A 27,876-nucleotide genomic window follows, 5' to 3' on the forward strand; every position below is an offset into this window, starting at 1 on the left:
TGAATGCTTCACTGAGTCTGTGAAAAGTATTTCAGATCCAGACAAAGTGACTTAGCACCAGACAGAGAATGGATAGGGAGAGACCACTTCTGCTCCATAGCTGAGGAGGGAATCCCCGTCTAGGGCTTTCTGTTAAGGGATTACAGAACTGAGCAGCTGGAGAGAAATTACACATACAGATGCACAACAAGGTTACTTTAGGTCACTCTTTCAGGGGAAGAACTACTTAATGTATTTCAGTTTGCACTCGTGTACGCTGGAAATATTGGAGCCTTTGGTAAAGACCAGCACAAGAAGCTATGAAAAAATTTAATTGTTGTTTATCAGATTGACACTCAATATAAGAGAAATATAAACTTAAATTAAGGTACAATTGTTCAAAGAAAAAACATTCTTAATTAAGCCACACATACTTTTCTCAAGAACATGTGGCACGATTATAAGAACTCCTAGAAATTATTATAAACCAAATCTAATGGAAGAATTGTTGCATTGAAAAATCTTCAGGAAATGAAGTGGTCATTCATTACTTCCTGTTTGACTGGGGTGTAAATATAACGTGACATATAAACTCCCTTAGTCATCTGTTAACATGGGAACAGTCAGAGAAGACAACGGAAAAAGACAGAGTTTGTTGGATATGAAACATGGATATGAACCAATTGCTATACACAAGGAAATAACCATTTCCAATATTAGGGCAATAACAAAAATCAACTGAATATGTAATTTGTATTTTGCCCCCCAGGCATAGAGAGGAGGATCATTCGAGAGGTAATAAATTCACAGATGGAGAGTTGCAGTAGTTGGTTGAATCTTGGGGTCACCAAGTCTCCAAAACTACAATTTGACATCATCGCATGCCAATAAACATTTTGGATGTTTGCCAGAAGAATGTCTCTACTCTTATCAAGACATCTGACCACAGAATCCAGTTCCAATCAAAGCTCCAATAAGGTTTAGTAAACTCCAGGGGCTTCTGTTCATTTCTTGATGAGAGTGGAGTTCCTAATTAATAAAATTAACTAAAATAAATCATTGGAAAGATACTTTAGATTTAGTTCATAAGAATTTCTAAGGTGCCTAGTTGTAACTATTATACAAATCTTTATTATTTTAACTATTTTACTTCAATTAAATGTTAGATTTTGCTGATATTTTGTGTAAGATTAAGCTGATGAACAACCATGGCCTTTTTTTATTGTCCTTTTTGTTTTTTGTTCCCCAAGTGGGCCAATAATTTAGCAAACACTGTACTGAAGAGTTATCTTGCACATATTTGTTATTCTTAGCATTCCAGTCATGTTCAGTCAATGGGCATTTGAGCTTTAACTTTCAGCATCAGCTAACAGTACAGTCAAGGTTGTTAATTTGACCAATTTTACAAAAACAGTTCCTTCCTATGGTATACATACTATAAACGTAGAAAGTCCCCAAATCCTGTGGCTGGCAAAGTTGAATAACCTGTAGAATACATTATGACCACCAACACTCAATTTACTGGCATTTGCTTTAATACCTTCATGTAAAACCCAAGTCCCTTATATCTGCCAGAAAAAAACTGAAGGTACATTAAACAGAGCGTTCAATGCACAGATGACAGTTTCACTGTGAATTATGAGCTATCCAAAAAGTCTACAAAAAATTCCCATTCTTGACAGGATCATCTGTTGAAATAACTTTTTTTTTGGGGGGGGGGGGGGGGGGGGGGCAGTTTGTCACATCCTTAAAATGTGTGTTTCATCACCCCAAACACAATTAACCAAATGTAAACAACTTAAGATTTTTTCTGGGAAAAACAGAAAAAGAGTATCAAAAACAATTTCATAGCCTGCAGCTTCTATATCCTATCATTATCTGCATTTTTCCTCCACCGTAATTAACTTTTTTTCTTTATTGCTTTTGGGAAGAAGGACGGGCCATGGATGTTTTAAGCATGATTAAAGATTTCTCGTAATGAAGGAAGAAGAGACTTGAGTTGTAACATTCTGTTTGACTTTATGGCTTGTTGACCTGTTTTTGTTTTTGCTGTTGAATTGCCCCATGTTTTCACATTGAAAAACAGATGTGCCATGTCATACTGTATGTAGGCAACTGAAATTAGCTGCATGTGAAAATAAAGCGATGCAACAATTGTTCTCAAACTATGAAAAATGGGAGGATACTTCTTTACGTTGTGGCTACAGATAGGATGTTGCTCAAAACATCTGCTTAACGGTAATACTGAGCAAGGAGGGGTCTTATTGAAAACCACAACAACATTCTTTAGACGTTTTCCACTCAGGTCATATGGTCGGACTTTGTTGGTTCAGAGCATTGCTTGATTATATATAGAAGGAATTAACACATAAAACCTATCTTCAGTTTTTATGTTTTTTCCTTTAAATTAGACGTTGGCTGTTACCGTCATTAGCCCCGAATGTAATATTTGGGGAATGTTAAATCACAGTTTATTACATAGTATCAAACACTTAATGTTACGGAGATTAAAACTTCAAAGCGCCTATATATATTTCAAGTAACTTCATTATTTCCTTTGGTCACCATGTTATTCTCAATGGTGCCAGTACAATATTACCTAAATGTCAGCTGCTTCACTACAACTGTGTCTTAGGGCATCTGCTATACAAGTGGATAATAAGAGATATAAAACGTTACGAGCCTGGGTTTGTTCGTAATTCAATTGTCTCTCAGACAAAAGTGATGAGGTCATGAAGAGGATAATAGTAGCAGTGTGGATTCAATCAATATCACCATGAAGTGTCTAATGAAATATTATCAGCTCATAAGAGAAGGTAATTAAGCATGAAAGCATGACTCATCGGGAATACTGGAGCCATGTATGTTCATTAGATGAGAGACTTAAAAATCAAACAGAAAATTACATTGTGATCATTTCCATCTTATTATCCAATTATCCAAATATTTTTGTCGTCTGCATACTTTCCTGCCTGTACGCTAGTGTTCCTGTTCCGATATTTCTTTTCCACATCGGAGGGTCCCAGTTAAAATAGCTTGTCTAGACGTTATAAATTCTGCTGACATCCCAGGGCATTGTATCATGACAGACTTGGACATTTGTGTCTCTCACCATACCAATTATTTCATTCGGCCGCTCCATAATTATTATGTAAGGGCAAAATACATATTTTCTCTTTTTTTGTTTTCGTCTAAGGGTGGTGTGGTAATGTATTTAGCATACGTTCACGGAGTTCAGTCCCCTCAGAACTGCCATAGACAATCAAAGAGTTGCTCTTAACATGCCGGCTAACTCTGGATGAACTGGGCTAAAAGGGCTGAGACGCCACACACAGCTTTCCTCATGCTTCATCCATTCGTCTGTCACAATGGCCCACTGGCTCAGAACTCGCATCATATCATATTCACTGTACACACCAGCCATGCCATGCCGAGCAAAGTTTACCTTTAGTTTGTTTTTAAGCTGAATTTTAGAAACATATGTCGGTCACCCCTCAAGTGACGTTTGTTGATAGAAATATAAGTTGTTCGCCCTTCCAAAACACTTATATGTCCAAACGAAATTTGTACCAAGAGACCAATATGGTAACTATCCACATTATCAGATTGGAGACTAGCTGCAGAGAAACTGGCCCTTGTGGTTGCTGTAGACCACCAGAAAATTGTATTTACTACAACACTTAGCGCAACTTTAACCTTGAACAACGTTATAGAGTACAGCAAGCTCAGCCAAACGATTAAGGGGAGGGGGTTTGGGGATTGGTTGACCGCATAATCAGCAGGTGCCTCCTCCCTTCCTCTACCTGGAATCCATCTTATTGGCGACCCTTGAAGGTTTTTCCCATCAACCGGTGTTGACAGACGGTGAAAACGTTGAGACTGACCAAAAAGTAAATAAGTACCTTGAAGGCTTGAACGTTTACAACGCTAATCAAATCCAGAGCATTGCTCCTACCCAATAAGCCCTCAGAGTTTTATAAATAGATAAATTGGAGACAGGATTCCTCTACTCGGTGGCCGTCAATGTTTTTTTTTTTTTTTTACATTTGCCTTGCTTTTCAAATATTGAAACTCTTCATATCTGGTTACAGATTCTGCTCACTCAGCCAATTTTTGTGTTTTGTAATTGGAGGCTTGACGCTCAGCAGAAGGGCTTTGACTGGCATCCAATTAAATGTATTATTAATTTTTGGAGGCAGGAAAAAAACACACGGCACATGTCTTAGTGATTAATAAATTCCCTAGGGGCCAGTCTTCCTCAGTGCTGATTTAGTTTTGGCAAATTTCGACGCTTTTGATCATAAGCTGAAGCTTCTGTACAGTAACTTATGACAGGCATTTTGGTTGTATTGTATGTGTTTTCAACTAGATTGGCCCTAGTTATAATATTTTTTGTTAATTATTTTGAGACATTGGTAAAAAATAATCAAAGGTTTATCTGTAACGTGAGATACTTAATTTAAGGGGTTTAGTCAACGTTTCTTCTGCTCACAATTGTTTCTGATTTTTCTTTCACAGTTGTAGAACTAACCAGACCACCTCTCAGAAAATCACCAAAATAACCCCACTACCACTGTGGTGAAGCATGGTGCGTTTCTTACATTCAAATCCTGAGTTTCATTCATACAGTGCTACAAGCCAAACATAGAAAACTATTCCCACCATAATAAACTAGGGCCTTTTTCTGCCACAAAGGGAACTGTTACACTCTAAAACTGCCTCCTGTCTAAAGAGCCTGCTGGGAAAAAAGTTTTCCTTCCAACTTGGAGAAAAAGCTTCTGGGAATCAAGCCATGGTTATGAAACAGTGCCCATGCCTAATCAAACTCATCTTAAACCAGGTACCTCACTGAAGTAAAACACTAATGAAACCCAAACTGGCAGCTTTTTTTGTCAGCGTTATGCTGTTAGTTCTTTAAGTGTGTAGTATTCTTGAGATGGAGTGTACTCTACCGTTGTTTCTCTGCTACTGGTTCAGTTGTGTGCGTACGCGCGTGTGTATGTGTGTGTGTGGTTAATAACTCTAATGTGAGAAAACAGCAGGTGTAACCTCACTGTTCTTTATCAAGGAATAGCAGTAGCCCTGTTAGTCTGCATCAGATTTGCGCTGCTCACACACACACGCACACACGCACACACACAGCCTTGTCTACTTTCTGTCCTAGTATACTAACACAGCCTAACAGTTTTTGGAGGGGATTTCTTTTTCATTACAAATACCATGAGGTGATTTGGTGTCCCTCTTTTTCTCTTTACTTCTCTTTCGCTCACCCCATCTCCGTGCTTCAGGGGGGATTTTTTTTTTTTAAGGTGGAGCACATTCTTTACTCACACAAAGCGCATTAACTGTTGCACATCGCATGTTCACATGTTCACTTCTCAGTGTGAATTATGCTGTTGCTCAAGAATACTGTGTAGCTGCATTCTGTATGGACAGGACTTCAGTGTGTGTCTGTATACACGTAAACAGATTAACCAACATACAGTCTATTTTTCTAATCAGTTACTAATTATATATAAGTATTATATATATCTTGAAACAATTGTGGGTTTTTTTATTTTTCTATTTTTTGGGATAGATAAAGGCACAAGCTATAGGCATAGATTAACAAGATGCTTTATGAAGATTTTCTAGCTACTTCCACATTTCCATTTTGGATTCATGTATTGTAGGACTTGGAAACGTGCAGCCAGCCACAAACATTAAACAGTCTCCTTGATTTTTTCGACCCGTTCCTCATAATTTCAGTTTGATTTCAGTTGAAAAACTGAAGATCTTGGCCAAATTGCTATACGGCTTTGTAATGCACATTGTTAAATTAGACTAACCGCCTCAGTATTTCTCTTACAGTACATGGGGTAGTCTTTATTTGAAATGCTTTCAAATTGAACTCAGGGATTTAATGACTCTTGGCCTTTGTTCTGTTACAGTTTGGTTTCATTTTCTCAACTGAACAAATTGTAAAAGGATATTACATATTCACTAATGATTTCCAATGGTGATTACAGCTTTAAATGCTCTATTTTTTCCCCACAGAAAAACTAAACCAAAAGCCCCAAATAGGCATCTGATGAGCCCTTATTCAGAAATGAGAAAGTCATATTCCAGCCTCATGTTAAATGAGGCTGGAATGTTTTTAAAAAGAATAATTAACTAACAGCCATATCCTAACGCTCAATCTGCATAGAAATAAACAATGTGGAGATAAGTGAGTGATGCGGAGAGGGAGCAGGAATGAGAGTGAGAGAGTGAGAGAGTGATATATTGGAAGGATGCGGCTTTGTCAGAAGGAAACTATAAATGAGTGAATATCTGTCTGAGCTGTGAGAACACTGAAACACCATCCTCTGTCACTCTGCTGTGGTTCCAGTAGGGATATCAGAGGCTTGTTCTCATATGAACGGCAGATGTGCGGGTGTGTGTGTGGGGGGGAGGGGTGTGTGGGTGTGTGTAGAGGGGTAACTGGGGCTCCAGAGATTTTAAGATATAGTCTGCAAACAATTAGGAGCTGGTAGTGCTTCTCCTGTGGCTGTCTAATTAACACAGCAACCAGGCCGTAATCGAGGGGATATTTTGTTTGGTGCCGTTTTTAAGTAATAGAAACAGTGGGAACCAATCTCTCAGATTAATGACTCAGTGACCGTCAGAGTGACATGCTCTCGTTAAATGTGGGAAACTTTTTAGACTGACAGCAAAATAATACACATTTATTGTTCGGAGACACAAAATAATGTACTTCTTGTCCCAGCAGAAACTTTGTACGTGTCCGACTTCACTAAATCAAACAGTTTTTTATTTTACCTGGAAAATTGACACCGATTAATCTGACAACAGTAACATCTGAGGATTTTGTGGTTAAGAACGGAAAGAACTACAGATACTTCAACTCCCCAGCTCTGGGATTTGATCCAGTGACATTTCAGTAACTATGCAGATGCTTTACACACTAGGCTACCTGCTAGGCTATCTGCTAGGCTACCTGCAATTATCCATTTCAATGAACTTTGCAAGCTGTTCTATCGCTACATGTAGCCTTATTTGACAATTTTTTTATGTAATCTCATAATTGATTTGTTTTAATTCCTCAACACCAGAAATCTCTCTTAACTTCAAAATCAAGTAAGGCTTTTTCCTTCAAGTATGGGCTGTTGGATTGAGGTAACCATGGAAACAAATGGCTCCTTCATTAGGAGCGGTCTTTAGCGTACTGCACTCACCTCACCACACAGGCCAACAGTAACTCCTGTGAGTAGTGCAGGAGACAGACCAATGTTTTTTTCTCTCTTTGTTTTATGGTACTGCTCTTTTCCAGTAAAGACTGGTCCGATGGTGCCTTCCTTCCCTCTACTCTCCCAGAGAGCTAGAAAAACTGTGTTAATGCCTGTGGTGAGAAGCCCAATATGGGTGTGTTCCATCAAGACAACATAAAACACATCGCTGAGGCCCAAAGCTGTAAGGACCCTATCGTTCACGGATACTGTGTGGACCCATTCCTTCTTTATCTCATTTTACCGGACTGTTTGGGTTTTCAGTGGCTGCGGCAGAAGGCTCAAACACCAAAACAAAGTCCTACTTTTTGAAGTGTTGCTGTCCCTGCTGTTTTAGAAAGCGAGCGTGCACACACAAACACACACACAGACACACACACACACACACATACATGCACAAACTCCATCACCCTCCTTCTGATGCCAAACAGACGAGGCCACACATTTTCAACAATGGGGAATGAGGTGACTCCCAGAGCCGTCGATATCATTCTCTCTCTGACGCCTCAAGCCACAGACAGAGGAGAAGGAAAGGGGGGGGGGGAGTGGGGGAGAGGGGTTGGGGAGGAGAGGAGAGGAGAGAGTCCTTACCTCTTAGCAGAGTCGGGCCGTAGTTGCCGAAGGAGTCGAAGATGCTGTTGGAAGCCATGTTTTCGTGGCTGAAGGGGGTCCCAGAGCCGTTGCGAGCCCTCTCTGCAGTCGGTAACAACCAACCTTGGAGAGAAACGGAGGTTGAAAGAGAGAATGAAAGAGCTAAAGAGGGGAGAGCGAGAGAGGACAGATCCTGGAACTCAGAGCCTGTTTGCAACCAAGAATTTGGGGTTTGCGACTACCGCAGGAATCCCTAGCCACAAGCCTGCAAAGAGAGCAGCATATGTCTGCAGCACCAAGGGTATGAGACATGAAGCGAGAGGAGAGAATGATAGGGTGAGAGGGAGTCAAACAGAGAGGGATTGAGAGAGAATGGTAGGCTGGTGGAGTGAGGGAGAGGCAAGACTAATTTCTAGTGGTACCAACCCTCTCCAGGACCCTGGCCTTCCGAGTGGACTCACCGTTGCCGAGCCGGGTCTGGGTGCCTTGTTTGCGGCCTGGTGTACGGTGGCAGGGAGTTGTGGTGTCCTGATGGTCTGGTCCGTCAGCAGGGAGGGGCTCTGAGGTTAGCCAGGTTTTCTCTCACTTTCAGAAGACGTGGTGTCCCACGGTGATGGCCTGACTGGAGCGACAGTGTTAGCTAGCACCGGCTAAAGCCACAGCTCTCTCTGCATCCTCGCCATCCTCCAGCTCGCCTCCGTGAGTGGAGGAGCCCACGTCACATGTCGTGTGAGGTCACAGGGCCTCTCCTCCCCTTTCCCTCACTTCTTTTCACTCTTACTCTGTGTGGCTTTTTTCTCTTCTTTGGTTTTACTTTCCGCAGCTCTCTCTTCCCCGCTCGCTTTTGATTGGTCGGCCAGGTTTTGGAAATGTTCTATTTTCTTTTAAGTTCAAACCAGGCTGTGACCTACACTGCTCGGAGTGTGAGAGGCTTTTTGGAGGGTGCCCGAAACCCCGATGTGAACAACCAGAAAGTATTAAACACGCATTAAGGGAAAGAAACAAGAGAGAGGAGTGAGACAGAGAGAGAAAGAGTGGGGCAGACGGCAAAATAGAGAGGCAGCGAGAGAGTAGACTGTGAGGAGTAGACTTGGGCTCGCCGCACGGAGAGAGGAAAGGAGCCGATCCGAGTAGAGAGGGTTCTGTCTTTGAGCGCTGTCAGAGAGAGACTGTGTGTGTTTGTGTATGTATCTCTGACTCACTGCACATCTGTGTTTGTAAGAACTGGTGGTTTTGGGCCTTCAAAACCAACCCTCCACCCTCACTTACCACTTGATAGTATCGTAATCTTAGCCTCATTAGAAGCAACAGTGCCAGCACCTTAGTTCAGCATTGCACTGTTGTCCTCTCTTGTCCTAAGTAGCTCACTTACTGTCCCTTCCACTACGCATCCCCAAAGTCTGTTCTTTTCTACTTTCTCCCCCGCCATAAAATGATTTAAAGATATTTATTTTCAATCTGTAACACAGGACAGAGCAAAACACAGGGTTGATTAAATATTTAGAAAACACAGATCCCCTAATAGACAATGTAGTGAAAACCATTGTGCTGTGAGTACAACCTAACGGTCAGTTACCGTACTGAGACAAGTGTATTAGCAAGTGTTTGTCAGTTAGTCAGATGTTTCTCCCTTATAGTTCTAAACCGGATTTAACCTGATTGTGGTTTTGACACTTTCAGAAAATGTACAGTCTGGTCAGCAACCTAGAAATAGGAGCCTGTAGAGCCCTAGAAGTTTGTCAATTTATCATTTATAACCTAAAGTTGAGAAATACAGGATGCAAACCAGGGAGACAGACAGGCACACACAATCATATACACACACATACGCACACACACACGCAGGCGGGCAGGTCCACTGTATGTGCGAGTCATAGCATAGGTGGCTGCTGCCATGGCCAGCCAAGCCCGTCTGACTTCCCCTCTCTCCTCTCTCTTTCTGTTTCTCTGACAGTCACGCTAACCATGTCTGGCCTCGGGACAACCCACATCCACTGTCTGGACTGTCATGTGTCCTATGGATATGCTAGCAACCCGTGTGTGTGTGTGTGTGTGTGTGTGAGAGAGAGCACGTGCATGCGTGCCTGTGTGTGTCTGAGCATGTGCGTGTGTGTGTATGGGTGCAGCACTTGGGTGTTGTGAATTAATGTTATTAAAGGATGTTGTTCTGTTTCGGTTTATTATTTGCTTTATGTGTTCTGTATGACCTATCTACATGTTTGTATGTGTAGTGTATGACCTATAAACACGTTTGTATGTGTACTGTATGAACTATCTACATGTTTGTATGTGTAGTGTATGACCTATAAACACGTTTGTATGTGTACTGTATGAACTATCTACATGTTTGTATGTGTAGTGTATGACCTATCTACATGTTTGTATGTGTAGTGTATGACCTATAAACACGTTTGTATGTGTACTGTGTGACCTATAAACATGTTTGTATGTTTAGTGTATGACCTATAAACATGTTTGTATGTGTAGTGTATGAAGTGTCTACATGTTTGTATGTGTAGTGTATGACCTATAAACATGTTTGTATGTGTACTGTATGACCTATAAACATGTTTGTATGTTTAGTGTATGACCTATAAACATGTTTGTATGTGTAGTGTATGAAGTGTCTACATGTTTGTATGTGTAGTGTATGAAGTGTCTACATGTTTGTATGTGTACTGTATGACCTATAAACATGTTTGTATGTTTAGTGTATGACCTATAAACATGTTTGTATGTGTAGTGTATGAAGTGTCTACATGTTTGTATGTGTAGTGTATGAAGTGTCTACATGTTTGTATGTGTAGTGTATGAAGTGTCTACATGTTTGTATGTGTACTGTATGACCTATAAACATGTTTGTATGTTTAGTGTATGACCTATAAACATGTTTGTATGTGTAGTGTATGAAGTGTCTACATGTTTGTATGTGTAGTGTATGAAGTGTCTACATGTTTGTATGTGTACTGTATGACCTATAAACATGTTTGTATGATTAGTGTATGACCTATAAACATGTTTGTATGTGTAGTGTATGAAGTGTCTACATGTTTGTATGTGTGTAGTGTATGACCTATAAACACGTTTGTGTGTGTACTGTATGACCTATAAACACGTTTGTGTGTGTAGTGTATGAAGTGTCTACATGTTTGTATGTGTGTAGTGTATGACCCATCCACATGTTTAAACAAGTGTAGTTTACGACTTGTGACCCGTACATGCTCATATGCTAATTGCTGGACAAGGTTGTGTGCTTCAGTCTCTGATGTGTGTGTGAGTGTGTACCTCAGAGCCACACTGCCCTGTAAATGAGTAGTTGCTGCTGGTTAGGCGGCAACATAGGGATGGGAAAATGACACGGCGTCGGAGAGTGTGGCCGAAGGCTGAGGTCACAGGCGGTCCCTGGGCTTTTATCAGTCCGTCTCCTCGGCCACTACAGGCCTCCGACATAACCTCACACAACACACACACACACAGCCTCACTTCCCTTTCTCACACCTCTGCAGGCCGCACTGTACCAGGCCACCAGGAGATTACAGCTCTCGGTGAAGCTGTTCTGTGCTGGTGGCCGCCTGGAGAGCCTGGATCCCGCTTCGGCGTGACGGAGAATGATGTGCTTCATGGATCTCAGTGACCATTGGAAGACAGTGATCCAAATGAAACGTCCATCATAACCAATTGAGTTTTGATTTTGTGGAGCGAACAGCATTCTGAGGAGGGGACAGAGGATGTTGGTGTGGTTGAGTCCATTTGTGATGCAACATGGACACTCCGAAGTCATTAGTGTGTGCTTTTCCGTGATCCATATGATATTGGTAACAATTAGAGTGAACGTAATTTAGCAGACAATTTTATCCAAAGCGACTAACAGTCATGTGTGTATTTTAAGTACGGGTGGCTCTGTTTGGCTTGCGCTGAAACAAAATGATCTGCAGACTGAATGCAGGCAGGACCACACTAATATTAAAACCATGCCTACACACCGCTCAAACACTGATCAAAGAAGTTACACTCCACCTAAAGTGTATAGGTATAACACTTTACAGCACATTATAAGCATATGTGACCTTTAATAATATTTTCCTTTTGGCTGAAACGAGAAAGCCATTAGTAGCAGCATCACAAGCGGTCAGGAGCAGAGGACAGGAGAAAATGTGCGTAAAGGCAAAAAACGCTATTGAAACCGTTACTGCGGTAACCGCCATCCAATAACGGCCGTGCTGAATTCCACGAGCGTCACATCGCAGGGATTTAATCTGAGCTGTACACACAGCCGTGAACACACAGTGGTGCCGCGCCCAATCAAGCCGCTCCGCTCTCCACTACTTTAGCCCCGAGCTCCTGGAGTGGGGAGGGGGCTTCTGTGATGTCCTGACCGGCTTCATCTGCACTCGTTTATGGTGGGGGAGTACGGGGCGGTGGGGAGAACAGGAGTAATAGGATTATTGGTCTCACAGTGGGGGCTTTTGGCGGCGAGGTCTGTGGCGGTGTGTCTGCGTAACACAGAAGTGTGAGCGCAATCAATTCTGTGTAATGTATGGCGAAAAATGTTTACGCTTTAGTTTCATAGGATTAACGGGGTATGTGGTTTATATACGCAGTTTTTTTTGGTGTTTTTTCTGTTGTTGCTCGTGGCATGCCGATGACATTATTTATTCACATTAAATGTATTCCAAGAATAAAAACGCTTCAGACAGTCATCAATTTCCGTTTTTTGGTTGTTGCTGTGTGTGAAGAAATTGCATCTGGATTTTCCACTGGGGAACAAAAAAAAGCTAAAGCAAAGATGGTGGTATCCCTCTTTCTCTTACAGTAGTTATCCATGTGACCTTTATTTTTCTTGAGCAATAAGGGGAATTGGTTCTGTCCATATAGCACTGTTAGTTAGCATTTAACTGAGTGGATTCAAGGCCGTCTCTTTGTCCTCTCTCCTCTTGCTGTATTTTCTCTTTGTCTAGGTAAACATCTGCTTTATGTTTTGAAATGTATCTTGGTTGCACTGCCCATGACCGTGAGGGAAATAGTCAGAAGATCATTGTGGCCTTTTGGATTCTTTTTTCTGCTGCCCATGCCTTGTTTATCAAGCCCCTGTATTTAAGCTTAATATAACTCCTGTTTTGCTGAGAAAACTGTGGTGGTTTAATCACTGTCAGTGGTCCTACGCCTTTCGGGTGTGGCTCGGGAGGCAAAAAGGACTGAGTGCGGTCGTGCGTCCAGCTGCAAAGGGTCTTATTTTGTGGTCTAAAAATTGCAGGCTTCCCCATATGTTCCCCATAAACGTGGAATGCAGCGTGGGACTTGAGGAGGCTTTTATAATGAAGTGGCCGTCATTGCATCAAACGCAGGCAGGCAAGCAAGGATATGGGCCGCACTTTTGCCCACTGGTCCAGGAATTAGATTGGATTTGGGGCATAGACAGACCTAGTGTTTTTACTGTTACCATACTATTCACAAAACACCCCGTCTTCACCTACACACCCTGTCCAAATGTAATTAGGAAAAATTGATGAGCGGATGCCAGTTTCAGAAGGTACAATCCAAGTTACCATTTTTGCATCCACTTCATCACACACATTCCAAGAACACTGTTGAACTTCGGTCTAAAACCCTCGTCATGGTGGGCATGTGACCGTGCCTAAATTAACAAGAAAGTGCGAAAACCCCCAGGCAAGTTGCATCTAAAACAACAGCGTTGAAAACACAGACCGACCGTCGAGCCTGTCCATTTCCTGAACTTATTCAGGGCCTTGTGAATCATTGTTACTGAAGAAGTCTGAAGTTCCAGCGTGAGCAGAAGCCTCAGGCCTGCGGGCCTTGTGTTGTTGAAAGGAGGCACTCCCAGATGCAGGGCAGCGGTTGAGTATACAGTATCATGGTTGGAAGTGATCACTCGGCCCATTATTTATTTATTGGCACTAGCAGACATGGAGACTGTGGTGAGCACACCGAGACCAGAGCAGGCCGGCGTGTCGCCACACTCTACACATCGCAATGGAGCTCTGGCCTGCGGCGGCTAGGCAGGCACAACGGAACCGGCAGGCAGGAGCGGAACTCTGGGAGCTCACTGTCAGAGGAACCGAGTGTAGAGATGGAAGGTAGCTCCTGAAAGACAAGGCATCCTCAGTATAGCTGACATGATCTTTAGAGTATCAATAATAATACCCCAGCTCTAATGCCCTTCTTGTTGGAAAAAGGCACAGCAATCCAATCTTGATCTGTCACATGCTTTTTTACAACAGGTATAGATTTACTCCAAGAAAGGACAGTAACTGCAGTGGGATTTACTGACACTGTGTTTTGATTTGTTGTGTTGTGTATTTTTTTCGGTGTCCCAGTTCTGTAAAGCAGACATCTCTTTACTATTTTCTGGTTCTGTGTTGCATGCAGCCCCCCTCCTTTTAACTTCACCCTGACTCTTCCTGTTTTTCAGATACAGTGTACCAACCCAGACACCAAACTCTCTGCTTCTCACGAGTGACATTTAGTCTATGCCTATTCTTTGTGAAAAAAAGCTGTGGGCTATATGTAATGAAGTTTATGTTGTGCAAAATCAACTGTAGATTTTTGATATAGATTTATATACTTTGGCCTGGTTTTCCAGTGTCAAGGCGAATAGAGGGGTGTTGTACTATGGCAGCACTGCAGCTGTACCTTGGTGAGAAAATGGCAGCTTGTTTTAGTGACAGTTTCTCCTCACTGGCGGGTGGCAACATTGATTGATGTGCGTTGTCGGTTGAGCTCCTTTCTGTGGGGTTTCCATCTCTCACAGTCGATAAGCACCAGAGCCTCTCAAAAACCACCAGCATCCCCAAGACCTCAAACACCCCAAGCACCCAGTAATGTTCCAAAACCAGGCCTGACCCAGACCAGATCAGACCTAACCCAGACCAGACTACGGTCTACCATCAACCCAGCAGCTTTCCACCAACCTCATAGAATTGCCAGGAAACGCAGAGGAAACCTTGCTGTAACTTGGCATGCTTGCATCATTGACTTTTGTTTCTACCTTTCAAGCTGCATTTAACTCAAGTTGCTTGTATACTGTATGTATGCTTGCATGGTCATTTTAGCCACCATTTTTTATTATCTGTGTGTTTGTCTGTGCATGTGGTTGTGTGTTCGTGTGGGTGTGTGTTTCTCACTGTTTGTGTGACTGTGTGTGTTTGTGTGTGTTTGTTTTCTGTGGTTCAGACAGAGGTTTGGATGCGATAGACAGGTCTGCACGCATGCTAGTTTGTCTGTGGAGCAGGATGTTGCTGTGCGCTAACTACTCAATTAGAGCACAACCAGATGCATGGAGGTTTCTTTGTGTGTGTGTCTTTGAGTGTGTGTTTTCGTGTATAACTGTAACTGTCAGTCATTCGGGAATTTGTACAGCCTTTTTTTTTGTGGAGTTGTTTATGGATTTGTCCTCCTCACCTTATGTCGTTGGCAACAAGGGTATTTAAAATTTGGTTTCCTTTTTTCACCCTATTCCCAAACAAGTAAAACTTTTTTTTTAATATGAATTGGATTTCTCAAGGCTATTATTGTGTTCATAGAATTTGAAATAAATTGCCATTCTATGTTGACAAACATTATTTAAAGTTATAAGCATTCAGAAGCTGAGAGCCATAGTTGCTGAAAGTTTTACAACATAAAAAATATAACATTATAAGCATTCAGAAACTGAAGTTAATTAGCATTACCATTCGCATAGAGAATATAATGTTATTTAGCTTTGTGGCAGATTGTCACCAATTTTTGTCTTACATTGTTTTATTTATTTTTTGTAATGCTTTTCAATAATGCTCATGGAGGGAGGTAAGAATCTGTAATTTTAGTCCATAATTTTAGACATAGCTTTTTTCCCATTTGAAATAATAAATATTTAGGCAGCCTATTACTTCGATCTTGGCCACAATCAGACAATATTGTCCAGCTACAGAGTTATTAAAAATAAAACAGGCATAAACTGGCAGTTTATGCCAGGTTCCAAGGGCTAATAAAACTATACAAAACTATAAAAAAAAATAATACATAGGATGTCTTTAAAATTCTGTGCATGCAATTTATTTTGGACAATTGTAATTGCATATTTGACAAAGTTTTGTTAGCAAGAAAACAATCATGTTTGATATCAAAACTAGGTCAAAGGGGGCGTGGCCTCACACAGCGGGTTGACAAACAATGTTACACCAATAACTCACCGTGTGAGGTCATTAAACGGCTCATCAACACCAACTTTAGGCTCACTACGGCCTCCATTTCCATTATTAGTTGGCGTGTGGATTATACAACATGTGCAGACAACATAATCAGTTGGTTGGCAGTTTTTCATTTTCTCAGTAGCGATCAGATAGTGGCTCAGTCTCAGGCAGGACTGATTAGAAGACAGGCGGGTGGCAGATCACCAATGGGCGTGAGAGGACCATTACACCAACCTCTTTAAAGATTTTAAGGGTGATAACGTCAGGAAACTGTTACAGGGCCGTCACATGGAGCTACCATGGTGTGTGTATGTGTGTAAGAGAAAACCTGTTTTTTTCTCCCTGTTTCATGTGGGGGCAGTTGGCTTTTGTCAGTTTCTCTTTTATTACGGGGAGTCCTCCTTTCTGTTGAAACCTCAAACACTGTTATCATTCTGGTGCATCATTTTCAAAGGTATGAGTTTGGACACTGTACACATGAGCACTTAATACAGAAACAAAGCATCAAATTGACTGTGGTCTTTCTCATTATAAAATGGAATCATTAGATTGAAACTATAGACTCTATAAAGTCTACTAAAAAAGAATGCATTACTTGTGTGAAGGTACACCATTCAGGTCCATGAAGACAGATAGGTCCATGAAGAGAGCTCCATATCTAGGAGTAGATAAATGGTTCTCATTTCAGAACACAATAATGCTGTCTATATGTCCCTTTGTTGCAAGGACACTGATGTTTTCCTGACTATTAAAACCAGGCCGTCCTCGCCTTAGCTTCAACCACCCGGATCCTCCCAGCACGGCACATGGTTCGATTTGGAGAAGCGACAAAAAGCACAATACATGTATTCTTATGTAGAAACAGTTTCAGTGTGCGTTTAACATATCCTACCCTGTGAATGTTTCAGATTCAGAAAAACCAAATGTTTCTTTTTCCGTTGCACTCCAATTCCGTGACGCAAAAAGACTAAGAAGAATTCTAGAGAATCTTGACGTTCAGAAGAAATATACATACATGTGCATATATAATAGATGTTTTGTTTCTCAGAAAGTTGTGAGTCATGGTGTCACCACATTGATCACCACAGAAGCAGCATGTGAAGGTTGGTGGTCTCTCTGCTCTGGGTATTTATTCACCAGTACACGCTGTGTTCTACAGTAGCGTGTGGGCAAGACCCACTTTCAGAATAGCCGGCCCGTGTCAGAGCTGTGGTACCCTACTCATCCCTGTACTCTGAGTGGTTTTATTGACCTACAATTGGGAGAAAGACTTCAGGTGGGTGTGTGTGTGTGTGTGTGTGTGTGTGTGTGCGAGGCGTGTATAGGTGTGTGTAGGAGTGTGTGTGTGAGTGCACATGCTTAAAGGTCAAAGGACTTGAACTTGTGCAAGAGGCAGTGCTATAATAGCACACATCATTTATTCTCTGTATGTCGTTCTCACTTTCTCTCTCAGCCCATTCTTTCTCTCACTCGTTCTCTTTCACACCGTCCTTCGCTTCCTCTTCCTCTCTTTCATTTGTCTCTCTATCTGATGTATAGGAGCAGTGTCCATTAGGAAGTTTTATGAGCTGATGGTGACACAAGGCCCTCTTTGGTCCCAAACAGCTCCCAGAAGCCTTTCAACTCCCCAGGCTGCCCTCTATAATACCCTCGTTTGGTCCTTTTTCTCTCTGTGTCTACCTACCTCTACCTCTTTCTTTCTGTTTCTCTCACTTTCTCTGAGGTTCTTTCACCCAGGGTTAAGCTATAGTTCGAATCTAAATTTGATTCTTTGTTACATGGTCCTGGTTGATTTTACTTTGCCAAATGTCAAACAATCTAAAAATGCCTAAACCAAACCACGTGTTCATGCCAAACATTTGTTTACTGGGGAAAAAGTTCAATCCATCCATGATTATCAAAAAAAACTTAACTTGTATGTTTCAAATGTCTCATTGTTACTTTCGCTTTGTCTATGAAGAGCATGTGGGAGGAAACGGTGTTGTAGCCATTCTGTTGCGACGTGACTAGTTGATATTCAGGAGCCTAACTCCCTGACCCCTGTCCCATTCAATGTATGAGTTGATAACTGTGCTGCTACTCACAGAAGATATCAGCTGATATCTTCAGAGCTATTACCATATGATGCATCACATCAAATGCTTGCTGAAAACAACCAACAATATTTTGCTCATCAGGTTGTTCTCCTGAGTTTGATCTTGACTGAGTTCTCACATGCATCAAAGCAACCCACCGTACCAATTTCGTGCAAACCACGGCTTGTTGTTTAGTGGGCTCCTGGGTGTGGATAGAGTGTTTGCATCAGGCCAAATGAATTCATTTGGATGGAAACGCCTTAGAGTTTGGAGAAGATGGTCAAAATGATTGTGGTTTGAAAACCACTTACGTTTCTTTATTTTGTTCTTCATCATCTAATTTAATTCCATAAATCAAGATTGCATAATGTGGATCTTGCAGTTCTATCTATTGGATGGCCTTTGATAAAGTCGATTTGGGCAACTTACTTGCGGCCTTGCAGATTATCATGTCAGAGGCGAGTCCAACTCTAAGATGAGAGCCCTAGTGTAAGGATAAGCACCACACGATCACTATCTTAATTTCCAATATCTGTGTCTTCATCTCTCACTGTGCTGATCTACTATAAATGAGCACTATCAACCTTGATACACTTGGTAAAGATGTGTTTGTGTTTGCTGTTCCCCGTGCGTGTCGCCATCCTTGTGTGTTTGCGTGAATGTGTAGTCCTGAATCCCCGGACACAAACACCCCCTCGGCTCTTGTGGTTCCAGACAGCGTGGCTGATGTATGGGCTTCAGCTGGCTTTTATTCTGCATGCGGGGACAGTGCTGCCTTTGTGGCCCTGGGGAAGGCTGAGAGGCAATAGGCAGAAGGAGGCAGGGGCCGCTCCGAATGAAGGCCACTCAGGGCAGCTTTTCACGTGGCCTCTAATGCAGTCCAGACCCCCTGGACCGATTGGGTGCTCGGAGTTACACAGTACATGTATATATGGTGTTGGCATGGTGTAGTGAAACCGCCCTCATCCAGTCCACCTCACTCTGCCCCGCGTTTTTTCAGCAAAGAGACATATACACCTCCCCTGGTGTCAAAGAGCGCCTTGAGACGGCCCCTAATGGGTTTCCTCCTCAGACAACTGTTTGAAGTGGAGGGGCTCTCTGGGCGTCAGGGGGCCTCTGGGAGATGGCCGCTGCTGGACTGAGTACGATCTGTCTGTCAGAAAGGGTCTGACGGGGGACTGGGGGAAGGGGTTAGCAACGACACAGGAGCACAGTGTAACGGGGGGGGGGGGGGGGTGGGGGGTGGGTGACAGGTTGCCATTGACCTTGAGATAGCACAGTTGCAAGGAGAGGTGCCTTGTGTTTCAGAGTGTCTAAATGCAACTGCTGAACAGGAAGGGAGAGAGTTACAGAGCATTTAGTGTTAGTGTGGTTTAACACCTCTGTATGTCTTTAACATTGTAGTGGGATGGTTGTACAGTACAATAAAACACATTAGAAACCAGGAAATTCACACCTTTAAATCTTTATGTGGCAAACTGCCGCAATATTATCTTTTTGAATAGACGGTGGCAAAGAGAACGGATGCGTTTCTTTTCAGAAATTATGGTAAATGCTGTCATGCATTGGTTTAAGGTGCGTTATGGTTTTAAAAGCATATTTGACAACAGAAAACCGAGATCTTAATATGGAAGCGACGTGTCTAAGTGAGCCTCAATATCTGTTCTTATGTCCACACTACCAAAGCACCACACCTCCTCTGAATCTCTGTACAGATCTCTTCTGTCTAAGTACCCAAACATTCTTCTTTGTCTTCTAGGTTCAGATTTTTACTGGTCACATACACATCACAGCAGATGTTTTTTGGCTCAGTATTCCAGAATTTGGGATTTGAAATTATACAGTGAATATGGGGTTAAAGTTCAGAATATTAATGTACATTTTTTACAAGATTTTTCAGATTAATCATAAGAACATTTTACACCTGTTCCCAGGTACCAAAACCTTTAGGACTGTTGTCTTCACAACTGTTTGTTATTAGGCATTTTTTTCTGTTTATGTTTTTAAAGCATGGATATGTCTATGATATTGATTCCAGGCTTTTCATTTGTATTGGGAGACTCTTGCTGATGTCTGACAACATGATGATAGGAAAAAGAATGTGAATGTAATTTAAGCTGACAAACATGAGGCAAATCAATCAATAAAAAGTAAATCATAGTAAAAAAAATCTTAGATGTACCAACATTTAATGTTTAGAAAATTAAGATTAGGGCAGAAAGCACTGGCGAGCACAGCAATGGCAAACAACCTGATAGAATAAGGAATACGACTATATACACATGTATATGCATGTAGACGACGGAAGAATTCTTAAATGGTGAAGGAGAAATTCCTAACAGCAGTCCAACAGATCCAAAACACTCCTCAGGAGGTAGGTGTAATGCATCAAAGACTAACATAAGCATTACAGTACATCAGCAAAGGTTTAGATGGAATACCACAAGATGCAAACAACTAGTAAGCCTAAAAAACAGAACGTCAAGGTTACAGTTGACAAAAAAAAACTAAAAGAGCCTGTGGCGTTTTGGAACAGTCTTATGGTCAGACGAGACAAAAATCCACCTGCTGAATGATTAAAAGATTAAGGTGTGTGTGAAGAAAAAAGGAACTGCCAATGACAAAGTATACTATCTCATTTGTGAAACTTTGTGGTTGTGTTAAGGCTTGGGCATATATAGCTGCCTCTGGAATTGGCTCACCTTCTGATGTGTATAGAAACGACTTTGCATACAACCAAATGCCTCTCACTAATCGGATGGCCCCGAACACATCGCCATAGCTACTACATACCTTTTTAGGGACAAAAAGCGGAGTTCTTGACTGGCCAAGTCAATCACCTAAACTGAATTCAACTGAGCCCTCTGGAGATAAGACTAAAGTCAAAATGGCCGCAAAACAAAGAGGAACTGAATCAGCACCATGGAAGGGACCCAGCATCTGGTGATGTTTATGGGTGGCAGATGCAATCATTACATGCAAAGGATATGCGACCAGTAGATAACATGACTACTTTATTCTACGTGATGTTAACTTGTCCAACATTTTTGCCACCCTAATATTGGGGTTATAAAATCTGCTGTAATTTGTGAATTAGCCATGAATGGTTTCCTTTAGGGTTAGGCGTTGGGGCTATGTTAAGTTTAGGCATAAGAGTTAGGTTAAAGGTTTAGGGATAGGTAATATGGAACATGGATTTCTGGGTCATTTTTAAACCTCACTTCCCCGCAGTGATATAAAATACATAATATTATTGTGGGGATGTGTGTGATCCAAAGATAATAAAAAGGCTTTGTCTGAATCACTCTCTATGGTGTTTTTGGCAGAGCAATAGTTGATTAACGGCATTGTCACATAACGTAGGTGCACCTTTTGTCCAGGTTGGTTAGGATGTGGTACAGCACAGTGCCATCGTCTGTGACACTGCTGGGCAGTACGCAGTCTGGGTCCAGGATGGGGTTATGACGGAGGTGTTGTTGCCCTTCACCAGGCTTCGCCATGATGAATGACGTCAGCACTACTGGATGGTACCCAGTGCTTGGTAATGGCAGTTGATGCAGACTGCTTCGCATGGTAACCCAGACAAAAGATCAGATCAGGGTAAATGCGACTGGCAAGGTGCAGTTTGGTCCAATGGTCTTAGCCGCTGCTTCTGGGGCACAAGGACTGCTGCATCGTGGGTTAAAAAAGGGCCCACTGATGTTTTAAGCAAAAACTCTCTCCGTTCCTGTTTCAACAAATACTCTCTTTCATCAACGTTCTTTCCACTAAGGCTTAACATGCCTGAAAAATTTCTTTAAAACGTATCTATTTATTTTGTGTAAATGATCACTGATCTGATGTCTAAAAATTGAGTGTAGGATATCATACTGAAAGCATTCTTTGCAAATTACATGATCAACAAAATAATAAAGAAACAACTGAAAAGTTTAGGAGCCATAAACCGGGAACTGTATCTCTAGATAAAAATATAGACAAAATGTGGTTATGTAAGGAAAGAGGGGTCTATTTCCCTATCCCTACCTTGAAAAATATGTATATATTCAATATTATATATATTTTGGCTCACATGTATTTTTGTAAAATATGCCATCGGGGATAAGGTTCGAATCAGAGTTAGGGTACAATGTTCATTTTAAGTTAGGGATAAGGTGAGGTTTTGTGGGGTTATGGGTAGAGTTAGAACATTACCCGTTGATGTTCCAGGGACAATATAACAACCCTTTTTTTTGCAGGGTACAAAACGGAAACTGAAACTTATTGAGGAACACATATAGTGTATACATAATTAGGCAACAGAGCATGCATGATAGTGTGATTCACAACACCCTCTAACACCATTCTCTACCATTAAACATCACGTTTGAGGTAGTTTCCCACGCTCATTGCCTAAAATACGCCTACAAGCCAATGTGTTCCACCGAAGCATGCATTGACACACACACACACACACACCAGAGTAATGACACTTACGGAAATCCATGCAGCGCTCCATCCCCACGTATCATGTCTATGCCTTTTTGGAAACAGGTGTTTGGTGCATCTTCTTCCCTTAATTTCAGGAAAGAGCAAAGTGTGCAACTTGTCTGCAGCATTTTGCATGTCTGTCTGGGAGCAGGTGCTTGCTGACATACTGGGGCTTTGTGGTTGCGGTTGGTGGCTGGCTGCTCAGCCTCACTCCTCTGCAGACAACCCAGAGGGAACTGGCTCTTTTTGTCTTTAATCTTAACCTTTTTTAGAGCATATGTGTGTGTGACAGTAACAGAATGCTAGCACTGTATACTACCTAGCTAGCACATAACGTTCAGAGAACCGTATGTTTCTTCAAAGTTGATGAGTGCAAGGTTGTCCTTGTGATTGTAGTGCGTAGAAAATGTGCCCCGCATGGAGGAGGATAGTTGCTTGGCTTTGGAACACTTTCAGCACATTTAGGGGAACTTGACAAGACAAAATTCTTCTGTGGTTCGTTCAGTGCTTCAACCAAATATTTCCTTCAGGTTTCCTGTTAGTTCTATTTAAAGGCCTGCTCTCAAATTGTTCAGAGAACATTCCATCAAAACCACAAGAAAACTTTAAAAACATTCATAGAACTTCCTAAGACGCCACCCAGAGAACTGACCTCAGGTGGATGGGTTGGATATTGAACAGAACTGCCTTGTCTTGAGGCACTGTAGTGACTGCTTGTGGTAGGTTGGGTGCCTGCAAGCTCATTCATCTTGTATATGCCCAGAATATTTCTTAGTGGAGCCAGCAATGAAGTTAGAAGCCTAGACTGGGGTAGATGTGCATTAGAGGACCCATGTCTTTGTCTTAAATTTCCACCTGCTGTGGAGTATTTGAAATGAGGGAAGGCCATAATAACATGGAGCTTATCCCACCAAATAATTTGGTTCTTTGGAAGTTTTTGGAAAGAATGCTTTTTCACATTGGTTGCACAAACAAAACTATATGAAATTATGAAATAGACGTGACAATATTGTCAGATTTTCAATAAGTTTTTACATGATAAAGCCAATCACTTTATTAGGTAGTCACCTACTTGTTCACACAAATAGACACACATCAAATCATGTGGATGTAATTCAATATGTACAGCATGCACACATGTTCAAGGTTTGGTCCTTCGACCAAACATTAGAATAGGGAAGATGTGTGATCTAAGTGACTAATCATGGTATGATTGTTGGAGCCAGACGTGATGGTTCCAGCATCTCAGAAACAGTTGACCTCCTGAGATATTCATCTTACAGCTTTTAGAGTATACAGTGGTGTGATAAAAAAACGTCCAGTGAGTGGCAGTTGTGGCAAAAACACCTTGTTACAGTTTTTCTCGATTGCTCAAATACATTTGTCCACTCTGACATCACATTTTCAAAACAGTTAATACATAGGCTGAAACTGAAGCTCACTGGCCAAAATTAATAATTTTACAAAATGCTCTAAAACTCATAAAACATAAAAAAAATATGCAAATATTCCCATCAAACACCACAATTTGTGGTCAAATTAACATATTCTTTCAATCAGTCACTATACAATGAATTACAAAATACAAAATCAAGCTATCAATATGAACCAGTTCAAACTTATAGTAATTTGTGCTATATGCCTGTGCCATTTGTTGATACTTTAAATAGTTATAGTTTGTGCCAAAAAGCAATATCACAGCATGAATTGTATTATTGTCTCCAAAGATATACGTTTTTGAGATGCCCAATTGAAATACTGTAATAAAAGAGACAGTTCTTTCATTTTATTAAAGAGTTCTTTCATTTTATTCTTGTGTGCAGGTCTTTCCGTGCCCATGAACTGTCATTGACACGTAAAGACTTACAGTAAGCACCTAGACAAATTCACACATTCATTATGGTACAGCTTTACAGTAGTACTGCATTCTTTCTTCACCAAAGAAATAATAAAGAATTTATCCCAAAATCTGAAATACTCACAAACTAAAACTATTTATTGTACAGCATCAGATTTGCACATGCACTATTTTTTCCATACTTTTCAAACTTTTTTTCAACCAATGGAAAGATATGGATGGAAACATCCAAAAAACTAAATAAAGAGTTGAAATACTAATTTAGTCTATTCGGTCCTGACAATTATGCCACAAGTTCTCATCAATATTGAACTGGATGTTTTCCCCTTGCAATGCACCGTGAGAAAAATCACCTTGCATGTGGTATCCTTCCCTGGCAGTCCTCTGCACCTACTGCCAGGCAACCAGCATTCATTGCCTCCAGGAGGGACATCTGCTCATCTGCTCAATCAATCAAATGTATTTATAAAGCCTTTTTTACATCAGCAGTTGTCACAAAATGCTTTTACAAAACACAGTAAACAAAACAACAGTAGTGTTGAATTTCAGTGGCTAGGAAAAACTCCCTAAGAAGGCCGAAACTTAGGAAGAAACCTCAAGAGGACCCAGGCTCAGAGGGGTGACCAGTCCTCTTCTGGCTGTCCCTAATGAACATATTAAGACTACAAATTGTAATAATTAAGTCCAGAGTCTATTTAAACTTACTCCAGGTCGGAAGCATGACCAGATGGACAAAGACAGGGAAAACACAGGGGAGGGGGAGGTGTCAGCACAGTGGTAGCTGAAATCAACAGGTATCGTCTTGATCTGCAACACAACCAGGAGGACATTGGACAGGGATAGCAACAGGTCTTTCAAGCAAGGTACTCCTCAGGTGTGGGCCAGGTCCTCATATCATCCTAAGTTTAAAATGGCAGGAGACAGGGAAAATGTATAAAAACCAATCCTCCCACAATTCAATCTCCAAGCAGAGAAGAACTCCTTAATTGGGTTCAGAAAAGGAGCGTACGCAAGGAGAAATTGTATCATCATACTGTTCTGCAAATCATTAATTCACAAAGAGAGAGTGGTGGAAGGCATCACTGTCCCAAATGATGACATCCAAAGTCATGTCATCGCTCTTCGGGTGTAACCAGTCTTTCATTCAATGCATCAAGACCTGTGATAAAGCGTCTGTATTGTATGGGCAGATAGTTGGTGCGTGGCAAAGGACAACATCATTGGAGATGGCAGCACACATGGTGATATTGGCACCCCTCTGACCTGGCACTGTAACAGTGGCCCTCTGCCCAATGATGTTCCTCAACCGTCTCCTCACTTTACAGTGGTTCATTTACATGAATTAATTTGTAATGTGCCCCTTCCGCTTCCAGCTTTATTATTCTCTAAGAAAAAATAAAGCTAATTATTCCAGTTGCATGTAACTGGATGGCATGACAATAAGAAATCCTTACCTGCTCATACTGGAGTCCTGCCTCCTTCACCATGTCAGAGTTTCTTGGGAATGGAACTCTGTATAGCTACTTCATTCCAACATTTAATTGAAGGACTCAATCAATAGTTGCCATCCTCACCCTGTTGAAATGTCTAAATGCGCCCTGATCTGCCATATACTGCCGTCTGGATTTCACGCAGTCTGATCGCATTGTTTGCCACGACCATATCTATAGTGGCAGTTTCATGTTCAACACTAAAGTTCTTTCCTGCCTCCAGTGTGTGGTAGTATGTGGATTCTATAAAGTAAATGCAAAAAGCATGTCAAAACTGATATTATGACAGTCACATAAATGGGATTGATGAAACAACTGCATCACTCTAGATGATGTATGTTCTGCCAACAGTGCAACACAGTAAAGCTGAAATGCACAGTGGTAGATGGTAACATGGTGACTCACCTATTCTCATTCGGAAAAAGCCTGAAAATAGATGCCACAGTGCCCCGACTCAGAATGGGCTGGACCCTTTGTCCGGCCTCTCTAAAGGACAAGCCATGATTGATGACATTGTCAATAATTGTTACCCAAATTTCATTTGAAACTTGAGCTCTATTTTTTCCTCTTGCGGCGGCTCCTCCACCACTCATGCAAACTCCTCTTCCTCAGGCCTCTCTGCCATGACCTCTTCCTCTCCTTACAACTCCTCTTCCTCAGGACTCTCTGCCATGGCCTCTTCCTCTCCTTACAACTCCTCTTCCTCGGGACTCTCTACCATGGCCTCTTCCTCTCCTTACAACTCCTCTTCCTCGGGACTCTTTGCCATGGCCTCTTCCTCTCCTTACAACTCATCTTCCTCGGGCCTCTCTGCCATGGCCTCTTCCTCTCCTTACAACTCCTCTTCCTCAGGACTCTCTGCCATGGCCTCTTCCTCTCCTTAAGTGCATTTGCCCTCTTTGATCCACGCTTGCAAATAGCAACACAGTTGTGGCATCATTTATAGATGGTGCATTAGAGATTCATAATTATGCATGTACTTTCTATCAGCTGTGAATAGATGTTTTCCTTTTGTTCAACACAATTAATCCAATAGAGTTTGGGTTCTTTCCATGAGATCTGTGGTAACTGTTTTGACAAAGAGTGTGAAAAATGAAAAAGTGTCAATACATTTGCTAGAGAAGACTTATACTGTGCTAAGAAGGTGATGATGAAGATCAAGTGGATCTCAATTTCATTAAGTGTGTCTTATCAAACGAGGAAAACTGTAATCAGAAGTCAGAAAATGGCCAGACAGAAAGCCCAGAAACTGTCAAATTACCACTCCCTGCAATAGTTGTGTGCAAAAAAGCTTTTCTGAATGCCCAATGTGTTGAAATTTGAAGTAGAAGGAGCCAAAAGGGGATCATTCACTTTATTTTAACTTTGGAGACCCAGGTCTCCTTTACAAGTGTGCCCTGGGAACAATAATACAAGAATAAAACAAACAATTAAATACAAAGTATGTTACATTTTTTCACAGATACAAATATGCCATCTCAATCAATTAAAACAAACACGTTTCTCACTATAAAAATCAAACACTGTTATTTTTTTATTGACACATGGACACCAAGGCATCCAAACAAAGCTACAATTGGACACAATTCCACAGGAGGTGCTTTATATGAAAAGGCAGACCTATCCGACTCAATAGTTACAAAAGGTGTCTGTAACACTAAACAACTCTGCGATTTTGTATTGTAGCCAGAGATTCTAGGGGTCAACAGATGTTAAGTATGTTGGTATCCTGTGGAATAGGGCTTTATATAAAAAAAAAGCGTAATGAAGGGATCTACGCATTTTTAGGTAGGTCCAGCCAACCTTCTGGTAAATTATGCAGTGATGGGTATTTTAACTGACTGATGCAATAAAACAAAGGGCGTCAGATGCACTTGTGCTGGTATATTGTATCACCATAGTGGATCCAATTATTTAACCTAATCCTGGACTATGGAGACATATTTTTTGGAATTAATA

General features: G+C 41.4%; 1 protein-coding gene across 3 annotated transcripts in view; it reads right to left on the bottom strand.

The window, feature by feature from the left end:
• runx3 (RUNX family transcription factor 3) overlaps window positions 1–8,731 on the bottom strand; it is a 55,339-nt gene extending 46,608 nt beyond the window's left edge. The window contains exons 1-2 of one of the 3 annotated variants that reach the window (XM_010879242.5): window positions 8,300–8,731; window positions 7,839–7,961 (exon numbers count right to left, since the gene is read on the bottom strand). In XM_010879242.5, the coding sequence (XP_010877544.1) occupies window positions 7,839–7,896 (58 nt within the window). In that variant the 5' untranslated portion in view covers window positions 7,897–7,961; window positions 8,300–8,731. The remainder of the gene's footprint in view (window positions 1–7,838; window positions 7,962–8,299) is intronic. The other 2 variants (XM_010879238.5, XM_010879239.5) reach the window with 2 other exon arrangements.
• Window positions 8,732–27,876: the final 19,145 nt, after the last annotated feature.

Source organism: Esox lucius, chromosome 15 (assembly GCF_011004845.1).
Source record: "Esox lucius isolate fEsoLuc1 chromosome 15, fEsoLuc1.pri, whole genome shotgun sequence".
NCBI lineage: Eukaryota > Metazoa > Chordata > Actinopteri > Esociformes > Esocidae > Esox > Esox lucius.